The following is a 13,827-nucleotide window of genomic DNA, read 5'->3' as shown; positions in this document are numbered from 1 at the left end:
CGATGTCTCCTTCCTTTCGGATCCGATCCTATGGCGACTCGCATGGAACACCGCACCTTTCTGAGGTTGATTACCGTCGGGACCGACCAAGGGGTTATGAGTCCCCTCCTTCGGATTCACCTGATGCTGAACTTGGCCCAGCGGAAGAACCTTCGCCGACGGACGACTTCAGAGCCTATAATGAATTGCTTCAGCGAATGGCTAAAGCACTGGATTTGGAAACGACCTCTACGGAGTCGAAATTTACTGATAAGATCTACCAGCATATCTACTCGGGTTCCACTCCTTCCGTAGCCTTTCCGCTGATCGATGGTTTTGTTGAGCTGTGGAAGAAGCTCAATGTTAAGCCTGCTTCTATCCCCGCCACTAACCGAAAAGTGGAAGGCCTTTATCGTACAAAGGACGAAAACCACCCGTTCTTGGCTGTCCATCCACCTCCTTCCTCCTTAGTCACTGAGGAGATGCAGGCAAGGGGCAAACAAGGTTCCATGTCGGCTCCTACTGACAAGGACAGTAGAAAGATTGATACTCTAGGGAGGAAAATGTACACCTCTGCTGCTTTTGCCATCAAAGTGGCTAACTATGCGGCTATGATGTCGGCTTACCAGCTCTTCCTGTGGAAGAAAGTGGCTGCTTTCCTTCCCAAACTCCCTGAAGACCAGCGGACCCTCCTGCATGTCATCCAAGAGGAGGCCACCCGCCTCTCGAGGCACCAGATTAATACGAGCAGGAGTTTGTCCGATACGTCTGCGCGTTCCTTGCTCTCTGCAGTGGTTTTGCGGCGATTTGCGTGGCTTCGCACGACTGCTCTCCCGCCTGAGACGAGGAACAAAGTAGAGGACTTACCTTTTGAAGGGACGCTCCTTTTTTCTGAGAAGACAGATGAATACCTGTCGAAAAAGAGGACGGATCGTCTCACAGCACGGTCCTATGGTGTTCTACACCAGGCTCCTCAGCATCCCGCCAGACCTTACTTCAGATCTTCTCAGCGGGGCAGATCATATCGGTACCAGCCTTATCAGGGGTATTCGTATCAGTCTCAGAGGAGTTACCAGAGCCCTCAACAATCCTTTTCCAGGCGCAGACAAGGTCACCGTCCCAAGCCTGGTTCTCAGCATCAACAGGCTAAGGACGCCCCCCATGTCCAGAAGCAATTCTGACAATTACAGGGACCTGAGCCTATGTTTGGGTTCAGGCTACATGCTTACTGGAGGGAGTGGCTGTCCATCGGTTCCGATGTTTGGGTTTCTGATATTGTTCAGTATGGTTATAAAGTTGAGTTTGTGAGTTTACCTTACCTGAGTCTCCCTGTCTTTTCTTCCGGACCTCCTCATACGGAGATCTTAACTGAATTGGCCACCCTGATTCAGAAGGGTGCAATTGAAGAGGTGCCCGGTGATCCTGCCCCCTTCGGTTTTTACTCTAACCTGTTTCTGGTGGAAAAGAAAGATGGTGTTCTTCGACCCATTTTAGACCTACGGGCCCTTAATAAACTGATAAAAATTCGAAAATTTAAAATGGTCACTTTGCAAATGGTTCTGACCCTTTTACCTAGACACTCCTGGTTTGCTGTCCTTGATTTGAAGGACGCTTATTTCCATATCTCCATTTTTCCCGAACACAAGAAGTATTTACGTTTTACTTATGATGGTAAAATTTACCAGTACCGGGTTTTACCCTTTGGTTTAGCTACTGCTCCTAGGGTCTTTACGAAATGTATAGCTGTGGTGGTGGCCCATTTGAGGTTACAGGGCTGTCGGATCTTCCCGTACCTGGATGATTGGCTCCTGGTTGGAAGTTCTGCTGATGACGTGTTTACCCAAGTATCCCTGACTTTAGATTTATGTCTTAGGTTAGGTCTTTTCGTTAATCAGAAAAAGTCAAAATTGACCCCAGTACGGTCTGTACAATTTATAGGAGTAGTCTTGGATGGGATCAAGAATGCTGGCTTCCTGCCCTCAGACAGGGCGGCCAGGATTAAGGGCATGGTCCTTCGGCTGCAGCGCTGCCGTTTTCAATCAGCTCATTTTATCCAGACTCTCTTGGGTTGTTTGGCTTCTACTACGGCTGTGGTTCCGTTCGCCAGGCTGTTCATGCGGCCACTACAAATGTGGTTTAATGCCAGTTTTTCTCCCAACTCTGATTCCCAGAACAAACGTTTATCAGTCCCTCGACGGGTGGTGGCCTCGTTAGAATGGTGGTTGGCAGATGCGAATCTATTTAAGGGTGTGGAGTTTGGCTATCGTCAAACTCACTTGTCCATAACCACTGATGCTTCCCTGTTGGGTTGGGGAGCTCACTGTGAGGGTGCTTATGCTCACGGCACATGGTCTCAGGCCGAACGCTCGGAACATATTAATCTCCTTGAGCTTAGGGCTATTTCAAATGCACTGATCTCCTTTTCAGATACCGTGCGCAACAAATCAGTGCAAGTGTTGACGGACAACACGACTGCAATGTTTTATATCAACAAACAGGGTGGCACGGCATCGGCGACCCTTTGTACCGAGGCGATGAAGCTGTGGACTTGGGCCATACAGAACTCGGTTTGGCTGAGAGCGGTACACATCCCGGGGGTGGAGAATCTCCAAGCAGATCAGCTGAGCAGACTACACCGGGATGTTCACGAATGGTCTCTTCGGGACAAGTACCTCGTTCCGATCTTCTCGATGTGGGGTTTCCCGGAACTGGACCTCTTTGCCACACTGGACAATCGCAAGGCCCATCGCTATTGCTCCAGGGGGGGTCTAGGCCCCGGGTCCGATGGGGATGCATTTCAAGTCGAGTGGTCGGGTCCTCTGTGTTATGCATTTCCCCCATTCCCCCTGTTGGCCAGGGTTCTGAGCAAAATCCAAGGGGAGGGGGCGACGGTCATACTGATAGCCCCTTTTTGGCCGAGACAACCTTGGTTTCACACTCTCCTTCGATTGCAGTCGCAGTCGATCAGATTGCCACTCGTTCCGGACCTTCTGTCCTGGCACGGGGTTTTGCATCACGACATTCAACGACTCAAACTGACAGCGTGGCTGATAATTCACAGTCGGGGTTTTCTGAAGCTGTAGCTCATGTTTTATTGAATGCTAGACGCCTTTCCACGAGACAGTCCTATGCGTTCAAGTGGGAACGTTTTTCTGGGTGGTGCCGTAGCCGGAATTTGGACCCTTTCTCTTCCTCTTTGCCTGAGGTTTTGGAGTTCCTTTGGGAGATTAAATTAGGGGGTTTAGCCAATAGTTCTGTTAAAGTGTATTTGGCAGCAATTTCGGCATTCCATCCTCCTATAGATAGGAAATCAGTCTTCTCACACTACACTTCGAAATTGTTTCTCCGAGGACTGAATAATTTGTACCCCCCTGTTCGGGCTATTGTCCCTCAGTGGTCTTTACCGCTAGTCTTGACTAGATTGATGTCTAAACCTTTTGAACCTCTAGCTACCTGTCCTTTACGCTACCTTACTTTGAAGGTGGCTTTCTTGGTGGCGATCACTTCAGCCAGAAGGGTGGGGGAATTGGCTGCGCTTTCGTCAGAACCCCCCTATTTGAAGTTTCATGCGGACAAGGTGGTCTTACGGACTAAAGTTGACTTTTTACCTAAAGTGGTGTCTCAGTTTCATTTGTCTCAGGACATTGCCTTACCTGTCTTTTTCCCGATGCAGTCTTCTGATGCAGAGAGGGCCCTCCATTCGTTGGATGTGCGCAGGGCTCTTCTCTTTTACTTGGATCGTACCAAGCCTTTTCGTTTGGATTCTAATTTGTTTGTCTGTTTTGCAGGACAAAAGAGGGGAAAGAAAGCGACATCTCAGTCTATTGCGAGATGGGTTGTTCAAACAGTTTTAACATGTTATGATTCTGCTCATTTACCTTGTCCTTTGGAGGTGCATGCCCATTCCACTAGGTCCCTGGCGTCATCTGCGGCTCTGCTGAGAGGTGTTCCTCTGCATGACATCTGTAGAGCGGCGACGTGGGCTTCAGCGGATACCTTTATCAAGCATTATGCGCTGGACGTCCTGGACCGGAAGGAGACTGCAGTGGGCACCGCAGTGTTACATTCTATTTTTGAGTGACTTACTGTGGTACCTCCACCCAGGTATTAAGCTTTATAATCTCCCATGTGGGACTGCACAGGAAGACCGTGGATGAAAAACAGGTTTCGCTTACCGTAACTGTTGTTCATCTAGGTCTTCCGTGCAGGCACACATGCCCTCCCTCCTTCCCCGCTGTATGGTAAAATTGAGAGTAGTACGGCGGCGAAAGGGGAACTGAGGGTATGTGTGGGGCGCTCCGCCTTCTATAGTCCATTTAGGCGGGAAAATGGCCGCGCATGCGCGGTGGAAGGCGAGAGCGCCCCCTGGTGGCTTTGAGCTATAAAAATCTCCGGTATCGGCAGGCCTGCGCGTGCGCAGTCCCATGTGTGCCTGCACGGAAGACCTAGATGAACAACAGTTACGGTAAGCGAAACCTGTTTTTCTCTATCTCTTTCCAGCCCAGCCCTCACCTCTGTTTCAAAATATTGGGACTTGAGGTCATCCATTTAAATTTCTTGGCAGTAAGTTCAGAACAGATTTTTTTAAAAAAAATACTTTAAAATGTAATCTTTATGTAGCCAGTGGTGGAAGTTCACTCAGTTAAAGATCAATCATATTTGACTTTTGACCATGCAGGTGTCACAATTGGCACAGGTCTCTAATCTTGAGAGCCGAGTTTGATTCCCCACTCTTCCGCTTGAAGCCAGCTGGGGGACCTTCGGTCAATCACAGCTCTCTCAGAGCTCTCTCAGCCCCACCCACCTCACAGGGGGATTGTCGTGAGGATAACAATAACACACTTTGTAAACAGCTCTGAGTGGGCATTAAGTTGTTGTTGCAAGAAGGCATCTGCCTTAAGGCATAATTAATCTAAATCAATTTGCTGCCCAAGTAATTGTTAATCAGCCAAAAGTCATTTGGTCATTTGAATTTAATCCATTAATAACCTAAACATGGCAATCTGTCACACTAATTTAACCCTCTCCACGCAAGCCTATGATGGAACTATGCAGGTAGAAGCTGACAATGGCTGAGGTCACGCAAAGAAAGGAGCAGATTGAGCTTCCGCCCACTAGAATCTGTTTATTTTCTCAGGCAAATAAATGGTTGTCATTTATTCCTTTGGAAATAAGAAAAGCAGTGTCTCTTAATCAAGCTCCTTCACCCCCGATAAAGCAGTGTATCTGACCAGAATGACACAGGAGGGTGCCGGATATCTGTGTGCATGGTAGACCTCTGGTGTGCTTGCAATATGAAAGCCCTCCGTATACTTCACAGATGTGACATGTGGAATGTTTTACGAGTAATAAGAATCACCATAGAACCTGTATAGATGGAACTTTTTTTATTTAACTTTATCTATAGTCCGACTTTCTCACTGAGACTCAAGGCGGATTACACAGTGTGAGCCAGTACAGTCGATATCAAAGACATTTCAATAAACATATGATGGGTATATACATGCAAAATTGCAAAGATTTAAAAAGCAGCAGCAGTCCAATACAGAGTTGAAGAAATGCTGAAACAGAGCACGTGCTATTCTACTACTGACATATTAAAACAACTTAGGAACTACACAGTAGAATCATGTTTATAGCAATAGTAGTGGAGTCTGTGGTCCCTCAATATTTACAGCAATAGTAGTAAAGTCTGTGGTCCCTCCTTATCCTTTTACTGATGGATTCCCTATCCCTTTACTGATGCATCTCCTTGAGACCACTTAGAGCCAAAACACACGTTAAGAAAAACCTAGGTTCAGCACGTGTTCTCTTACCTCAAGGTTTGCCAGGATCTGTAGGAGTCCTGGAAGCTTAAAGTAGGCGTCCTGGAAGCTTAAAGATCTGTAGGGGTCCTGGAAGCTTAAAGTCCTGGAAGCTTAAAGGATCTGTAAGCGTCCTGGAAGCTTAAAGGCGTCCTGGAAGCTTAAAGCTTAAAATAAAGGCGCCTGTATTTCCCTTTCCCTTTTTGCTGCTTTGTAAATGCTAAACTTTAAGCTTCCAGGACGCCTACAGATCCCAGCAAACCTTGAGGTAAGAGAACACGTGCTGAACCTAGGTTTTTCTTAACGTGTGTTTTGGCTCTTATTTACAGTACAGCCCTCCTATCTGAGTGAAAAGCCCTCGAATAATTCAGTTTTGCATCTTTTGCAGAAGGCCAGGAGAGTGGGAGCTTTCCTAACCTTCTCAGGTAGACCCGTCCACAAAGTGACAGTATTCCACAGCGAATGCAGATGTACAAGCAGCTATTGATTTTGTCCATGTGCAAGGTGGCACCTGCAGAAGGCCCTGTTCAGATGAGCGAAGCTGCCATGGTAGAATGTAGGGAGAGAGGTGACCCTATCATGGAGCAAGGCCATGAAGAGCTTTGTAGGTGGTCGCCAATACCTTCAATTGGGCTCTGTAACTTACAGATAGCCAATGGAGTGACTTAGAATGGGAGTGATATTCATGGTCCTCCTAGCTCCTGATAATAGCTGAGGTGCAGCTGGAGTCTCTGAGTTAACTTAGAAGGGAGACCTACGTGCAGGGCATTACAGTAGTCAAGGCTCGATGTTACCATAGTATGGATCCAGATGGCCAGAGTAGCCATATCAAGGTAGGGGGTCATCTTCTGAGCTAGACTTAAGTTTGTGGAAATAATTTTTTTTTTTTTTGCAGCTGCTTTAATGAACTTTTCTAGCAGTTATGCTAGATCCGGTATAACCCTTAGTCTCCTAACTGAATCTGCAAGGGTTAGACAAATTCCATCAAAAGTGGGGAAGTACAATGTCCTTCCAAGATCTCTGCCTTCCCACTTCTGTCTTGTCTGGATTCAGTTTCAATTTGTTTGCTTTCAGCCATTTAATCACAGCTGTCAGACAGCGACCTAAGAGCTCTACTGCATCCCATGGTGATTTGGGTAAGGAGGCATAGAGCTGGGTGTCATCTGCATATTGATGGCATTCAATTCCGTAACTATGAGTTATTTCTCCAAAAGGCTTTACATAGAGATTGAATAACATGGGGGGGATAAGATAATTCTAACAAGAGAATTGTTAGAAGATAATTCTGTGGAAGATAATTCTAACAAGATAATTCTCACTCTGAAGATAGCTGGTCCCCAACAGCTACCCTTTGAGTCCATTCCATGAGAAATGGTTTAAATCAGTCTAAGGCACATCCTTTGATAGTCACTGCTGCCTCCAGGCGCCTCAACAAGATGATATGGTCTACTGTATCAAAGGCTGCAGATAGATCCCTGCTTAAGAGAGGGAGGGCGTGTCATGGGATCATGAAATTCCTCCCTTATTCTCTGCTCCCTGGAGCATGCATTCCCACATTTCTGGCTTTAACCAGGATTATGTTGGCAGTTCTGTGAACTGATCATTTTCACTATGTTTTTAAACCAGTTTCAAATCCTATGTAAAACTTACATTTAAAAGTGAATCCCAGTTATCATGAACAACAGCATAATGGTTTGGCGATAGCTGTAGTCTTCTTTGGCTTATAGAAAAAATGGATCAAATACACTTGTAGAGGAGAAACTCTCTTAGTTACAGAATCTAAAAGAAATAGACGCTCCATATTAACAGGTATTCGGGACAAACAAATGACTATCATTTGTGAGATCCATCATTTCTGGAAACATCTGACTGGATTTTTAAGGACCTTGCTCTGATACGACTGGCCAATACTTTATATTCTTTTCAAGTCTGCACATAATCAAGCAACTGGCGTAACACCTCATAGCTGTTGTGGAATCCAGGGTTGGGGGTGGAGTTTTTGTGGGGGGGGTTGTGGTGAGGACAAGGCAGGTCTTCTGAAGGCTTCAACTTTCAGTTGATGCTATGACCTCTGTCATCACTTCCTGACCTTCAGCCATGTTCTCCCCCCAGGAACCCCCCCACATCTCTCTGCCACCACACTGCTGATTACAAAACATAAGAACGTAAGAAGTTCCCTGCTTGATTAGACCAGTGGTCCACGTATTCCAGCATCCTGTCTCCCCTTATGGCCAACCAGTTACTCTGGAGGACCAACAACGGGGCTTGGAGGCCAAGACCTTCCCCTGAAGTTAGCTTCTGGCAGTTATATTTGGAGGTTTACTGCCTCTGAAATATGAAGGCTCCCCTGGCCTGTTGCACCTAAAAAACTACGTGGATTCAGCTTGCAAAAGAAGCAAAGGACTTGCATAATTATTCTGAGCACGGAATGTTGCTTTGCTGTGGGCATGTTGCATAGGTACTGGAAGCACTGAAAAACAGAACAACAACAACAAATCTTAGAGATCATAAACGTGAGTCAGCTGAGCTTTTTATTCCTCACAGAGCAGATGGAAACTAAGCCGTTTAAACTTTGTGCGTCGCTCTTTTTTTTTTTTAAATCCCCAGACCAGCTAGAGACCATTATATCCCTGATCTTCACCACCTGAAATATGAACTGGAAGAGGGAACTGCGCTGGATGGGAGGCCTGTTCGCTTTGGATACAATCCTCTAGAATTTGAGAACTTCAGCTGGAGGGGATACGCGCAAATGTCTTCCATCCAGGTAGGCCTTGGTCCTCCATCTCTTACCTTGGAAGGGGCACCATGGGCAACTTCACGCATTATAGATTTCCTACAAGCAAAGCACTTCCTTAAGGAAAAAAGTATAAAAGTCATACGTAGATCATCTTATGTAATGAATTGCACACATGCCTCGTCTGCTGCTCTTGTGTGTACGCGGAAGCTGCCATTGGCCGCAAGTGCTCAAAAGACATGCCCGTGCAATGAAATATATGCATGCTCAGGAGACACGTACGATGATCTACACATGGTTTTCAGAGATTTTCTCCCTATGGAAATGCTTTCACCCCCTCCTGTGGGAAATTTGTAACATTTGAAGTGGCCTTGAAGGTGTGAGGGATCCGTGTTTTACCCGAAGGGTCTCTCAAGTGCCCAGTGCTAATGATTCCTTCATGTTTGTGTATATAGTGAGAGCTTGTTCGTTCTAACATTAGATTTAAGGAGAGAACAGATGGATGTTAGGTAAAGTCCCCAGCCCAGGAACACTTCACTGTATCAGTCTCATAGATCCGGAGGAGTTAGCCGTGTTAGTCTGTAGTAGCAAAATCGAAAAGAGTCCAGTAGCATCTTTAAGACTAACCAATTTTATTGTAGCATAAGCTTTCGAGAATCAAGTTCTCTTCGTCAGATGCATGATCATGCATCTGACGAAGAGAACTTGATTCTCGAAAGCTTATGCTACAATAAAATTGGTTAGTCTTAAAGGTGCTACTGGACTCTTTTTGATTTTGTATCAGTCTCAGTTTCTCAGGAGAAAGTGGCTAGCCGGGAATCATATAAGAGATTGTCCGTAAACAGAAAGAAACACACACACACACAGGTCTCCTAAGGGGCTGAAGTCACCTGCTGCTTCTTCTCCCCCTTTCCAACTCTGTGCATAACATTCCCTGCTCCTGAAAAGAAAGGAGGATCCTCTTAACTCTTTCCTGTCCGGCATGTGGCTTTGGTTGCTGTTGTTTCTGTCTGCTTGAAGAAGGGCAAATGGTTTCTTGCCTGATGTGGTACAGGAGCATCTCCAGGGCCTGAGACCCTAATGTCTACTGAGCTTGCTTTCTGGAGAAATATTTTCCTCCCTGAAGCCTGAAGTTAACACAAGCAAGGCATCTGTGTGTATCCGTGTCTGTAGTTCGTTTGGAATTCTACTGTATAGCTTTATTCAACTGGAGAGGCTTTTGTCCCCTTAAGCAAGGGCTTTCAAATAGCGCCTCAGAACCTACCATCCTTATTGTCTGTGGGTTTCGTTGAGAAACACTTTCCAGAGCTCCTCAAACCGTTGTTGCAGTCCATCGCTTTAATGCTTAGCGGCCCAGAGTGCTAATTTCACAACTTGATTTAATGATGTGAGATCCAGACGGTAGACCCTTTGTTTTTCTTCTGTGGTAGAATGTTCTAGAACGTCTGCAGGCCTGTTGCCTAGCTTTGTTGGAAATACAGCTTGAGCTGACGCTCCTCAGCTAATCTGCGTGTTCCGTTTGCTTATAGTTAACCTAATTTGCATGGGTTTTGAATGCCAGCCAGTGAAATTGAAAACTCCCAGTCTTTCTGTCTGCATTTTCTGGTCCTTGAAGGGAACTGAGATGTCTCAAGCCTTCAGGGCTGGATCTGAAAGTACCCCTTCCCACAGACAGAATGGCACCTTTCCTGTTGGAAGACAGGAAGGTGACTTTTGCCAGTTTCCCCCATCCCAGTGACACCCACTTTGCCCCCTGTGATGCACCTGGGGGACACTTGTCCCCAAGGAGCAGAACTTCAGGGGGCTCCACAAGCTGCAGCAGGAGTGAAGTCCCCCTCCGCCAGCTTCTTGCCCCTGCTAGAGCTTTATATCTTTTTACAGCAAGAAACAAACACGACCATTGTCAGACCTCAGAGAAAAATAAAATTTGGATTCTGAATGTCCACGCAATTTCTATCCATGCGTCAGGCGTCTCATGTAGTTTAGCTTTAAGACACTCCGGAACTTTAGTCTGGGACAGACTGGCCATTTAACTTACAGGGAAATGTTCTGGTGAGCCATAGAGGGTACAAACAAACTTTAGCAACTCCGCCAGAGCTTCAGTGGCCACCAGGCTCTGAACCTTCACCAGCCAAGGTAATTTGGTGTCAGTTCACCATTCGTCTTTTCCCATATGGGTTCTCGCAAGTTTACCTGAGAAGTGTAGTCGGGCCAGCAGCAGGGCCAGAAGGGTGGGAAGGAAGGAGTCAGTGAGGGGAGCCCGAAGTTGACAGGCAGCTAGCAGCAAAAGGAGCTGCTGAGGCTGCTGCCGGCGCTAGACTCAACCATCCCTTCTCACAGAGAGAGGAAGAAGATTCCCCTCACTGACTCTTTCCCTCGCGTCCTTCTGGCCCTGCTGCTGCTGCTGGCCTGACTACACCTCCCAGGTAGACTTGCGAGAACCCAACACATGACGGGCGTCTCGTGTAGTTTAGCTCTTAGAGTCACTTATCCATATTATAATTTTAGGATTATCCATATTATAATTTTAGTTTCTCAGGCCACTCCTGTGTTTAAGATCACAGACAGACATGCACTTTCAAGAAAGACATTGGTATGTGCTGGAGCCATTCTTGTAGTCTGGTATGTAGTCCTCATAAGTAGATTCTTGCATAAGCAGATTTGTCATATTAGGCCAAGTTCCAGGAATGATTGGCAGGAGCCCTCCCACACCTTCAAGTTGTAAGCTTGGAAGCAGTCCTTGTAGGTGTTGGCCGAGGTCTGCACCTCTCTCTTGGGAAGCCCTCTCCCTTTCCTCTCAGCTTCTTCGTTCTTTCCCTTTGGCTCTCAGCTGTGGAGTGTGTGTTTCTGGCGAGGCTGGATAGATGACCCAGGTGGAATGTGCTGTAGTATTTCAGAGGCATCCTTCCTTACTCTTTGGCCGTTCTGTAACAGCAGGATGGGGCTGGCTTGATTCCTAGTCTGCTTTGGCATGCTGGCTATGGGAGCAGGAGTCCGGGAGTTCTCTGCTTTGCGCTGGTGGCTGGTGGCAGGTGACGGTGGAGGTTATTTAAGGTGTGCTCTGCTTCTCTCCCCTTTCTCTCCCACCAGCCCAAGGTAGTGGTGACCCTCAATGTGACCTCCCCTGACCTGTTCCGCCTCGTCTTCCGCCACGTCAACCGGGGGCCTGCAAATGTGGAAGGGAGGGTCTCAGTCCTTGAGGAAGGAAAGTTTAATGTTTGTGGCAACTGTAAGTGCATTTTTCACTTCTAGATTAAACCCATCCACCCTCTTCCACAATCAAATTGATAAAAAGAGCCACCCCTTTCGTTGCAGCCAAGCAGCGTTTCCTTTCCCCTACTCAAAGCTCTGCCACCCACCTTGTAGACTGTGGACTTCCTCAAACAGTTCACCCCTAGGAACATGGGCTGTTGCCGAGGGGAGGGGCCCTTAGAGAAGCAGACAGACAGATAGGAAGGGAGGGCAGGCAACAGAATTGGTGCCTGCCCTGCAGTGATATGTGCCTGGTGTGCTTTTTTGCCTTTTGCAGAGTAAAGTCAAAGTCACAGTGCATGTGCAAGAAGCAGAACTCTACCTCTTCCATGTCATCCTGAGATACATTAATACAGGAAGCACCACTGTGTATGGCAAAATTACAGCTTATCAGCCCCGGAAAAGAGGTAAGAACCTCAGGTTTCAATCCCCTTTCCCACTGTCTACCATCCAGCAATTTCCCTAATTACTATCTCATGAAGAGTCTTTGGCGTGTTTCTGTAATTTTCCATTCCCAGCCTCCACTATATTGCAAATCAAACAAAGCTCCCCATTTGCATTTTCTGAGAGAATGTTCTCATCAGCTGCGGCGAAATTGACAAAAAATATTGCTGTGTTGCTTATCTGTGCCTCTCCTACTAATTCAAGTTTTTGCTGTAGTCTGTCTGTGAATTGTTCAACATCTGGTCAGCAGCCAGCCACTTTTATCATTCCATGTTTTCATTGTCAGACTAATTCTACTTGAAAGGGAATCATGTCTGGGACGGCTGATGCTAAGCTTTAAATGACAACTTGGGTTCTGCTTTTCAGATGTTAAAGTAAACGGGTTCTGTTTGGTGTCAACAAGACAAAATACGTTTTCTTCCAATAGCTTAATATTTATTATTTTCGGGCAGATTGCATTCTCAAGCGAGGTAGTGACATTTAAAAGAATCCACAAAACCCAGTATATTTATATAGAACTTAGATATATGCCTGAAAGATAAAGAAAGGATAGTTTTAATACCATACTTTAATCACAGGAAGAGTCAGGTAAGATGTCCCTTACCGCCTGCACAGCTTGCATCAGTGGATTTTGGCTGCTTTAGCCAAAGCATCATTCTTTTTTTGCAAATCCATGAATACAAAAAAGTAGGCCGGCATTGTTTCTAGACTGGAGGCTGCTCCTCCGCATCCTCTGTTTATTTGAAAATGCTGACTCATACTGACTGCAAAGCTATAGTGCTTGTGGAATTCAGGCCCTGGAATATCCTCTTTGGACAAGAGGTGGCTGTGCTCAAAGGATGGGACTAGGGGTGTGCAAGGAAAAAACTTTCGGCTTTCTTGTTTCGGGATTACCCGAAACAAGATTCTCTACCGTTAAAGCCGAAAGCCGAAACAAGAATCTCTTTCGGGATTCGGGATTCTTTCGGCATTCTTTCGGCATTCTTTCGGGTTTTTTTTTTGGGAAAATGCCTCCGTCTTTCAGGATGCCTGGAGGAGGCATTTTCCCACCGAATAAGCCCAAAATTGGTGGGGACCTTCCTCTAACCCTTCTCTAACAACCACCCAAGTTTCAGACAGATTGGACTTTGGGGGGCCATGTTATGGCCCCCCAAAGCAGGTCCCCCCATCCTCCCATAAGAAAGCGAAGGAGCAGCATATTGTTAGCATGCTGCTGCTGATCTTTCTTCATTATTTCCTATGGGGAAAAAATGAAGAGGCAGGCTTCCTTTGCCAGGGGTGGCATTTTGCATGCAAAATGCCCCCCTACCCTCAGGGGCCCTTCTCCCACCCCTCCTCCCACCCCCCACCAAGGCTCAGCCTGCTCCCACTTGGGGGGGCCATTTCATGGCCTCCCCAAGTAGGTGCTCTAATCTCTACCACTGACAGCTGGGGGAGGCTTGTGTTGCCAGGGGTGGCATTTTGCATGCAAAATGCCCCCCAACCCTCTGGGGCCCTTCTCCCACCCCTCCTCCCACCCCCCACCAAGGCTCAGCCTGCTCCCACTTGGGGGGGGCATTTCATGGCCTCCCCAAGTAGATGCTCTGCTCTCATCTCTACCACTGACAGCTGGGG

At 46.8% G+C, this 13,827-nt stretch overlaps 1 protein-coding gene across 1 annotated transcript in view; it reads left to right on the top strand.

Annotated features, from left to right (window-relative positions):
* Window positions 1-13,827, top strand: part of LAMA5 (laminin subunit alpha 5) — a 267,511-nt gene that overhangs the window by 150,614 nt on the left and 103,070 nt on the right. Inside the window, exons 22-23 of the mRNA XM_054980364.1 lie at window positions 8,391-8,547; window positions 11,608-11,746. Of these exons, the coding sequence (XP_054836339.1) occupies window positions 8,391-8,547; window positions 11,608-11,746 (296 nt within the window). The remainder of the gene's footprint in view (window positions 1-8,390; window positions 8,548-11,607; window positions 11,747-13,827) is intronic.

The sequence above is a fragment of the Eublepharis macularius genome, chromosome 5 (genome assembly GCF_028583425.1).
Source record: "Eublepharis macularius isolate TG4126 chromosome 5, MPM_Emac_v1.0, whole genome shotgun sequence".
NCBI classification, from domain to species: Eukaryota; Metazoa; Chordata; class Lepidosauria; order Squamata; family Eublepharidae; genus Eublepharis; species Eublepharis macularius.
The sequence above is the reverse complement of the archived record's forward strand: the minus strand, read 5'-3'. Positions and strand labels throughout refer to the sequence as shown.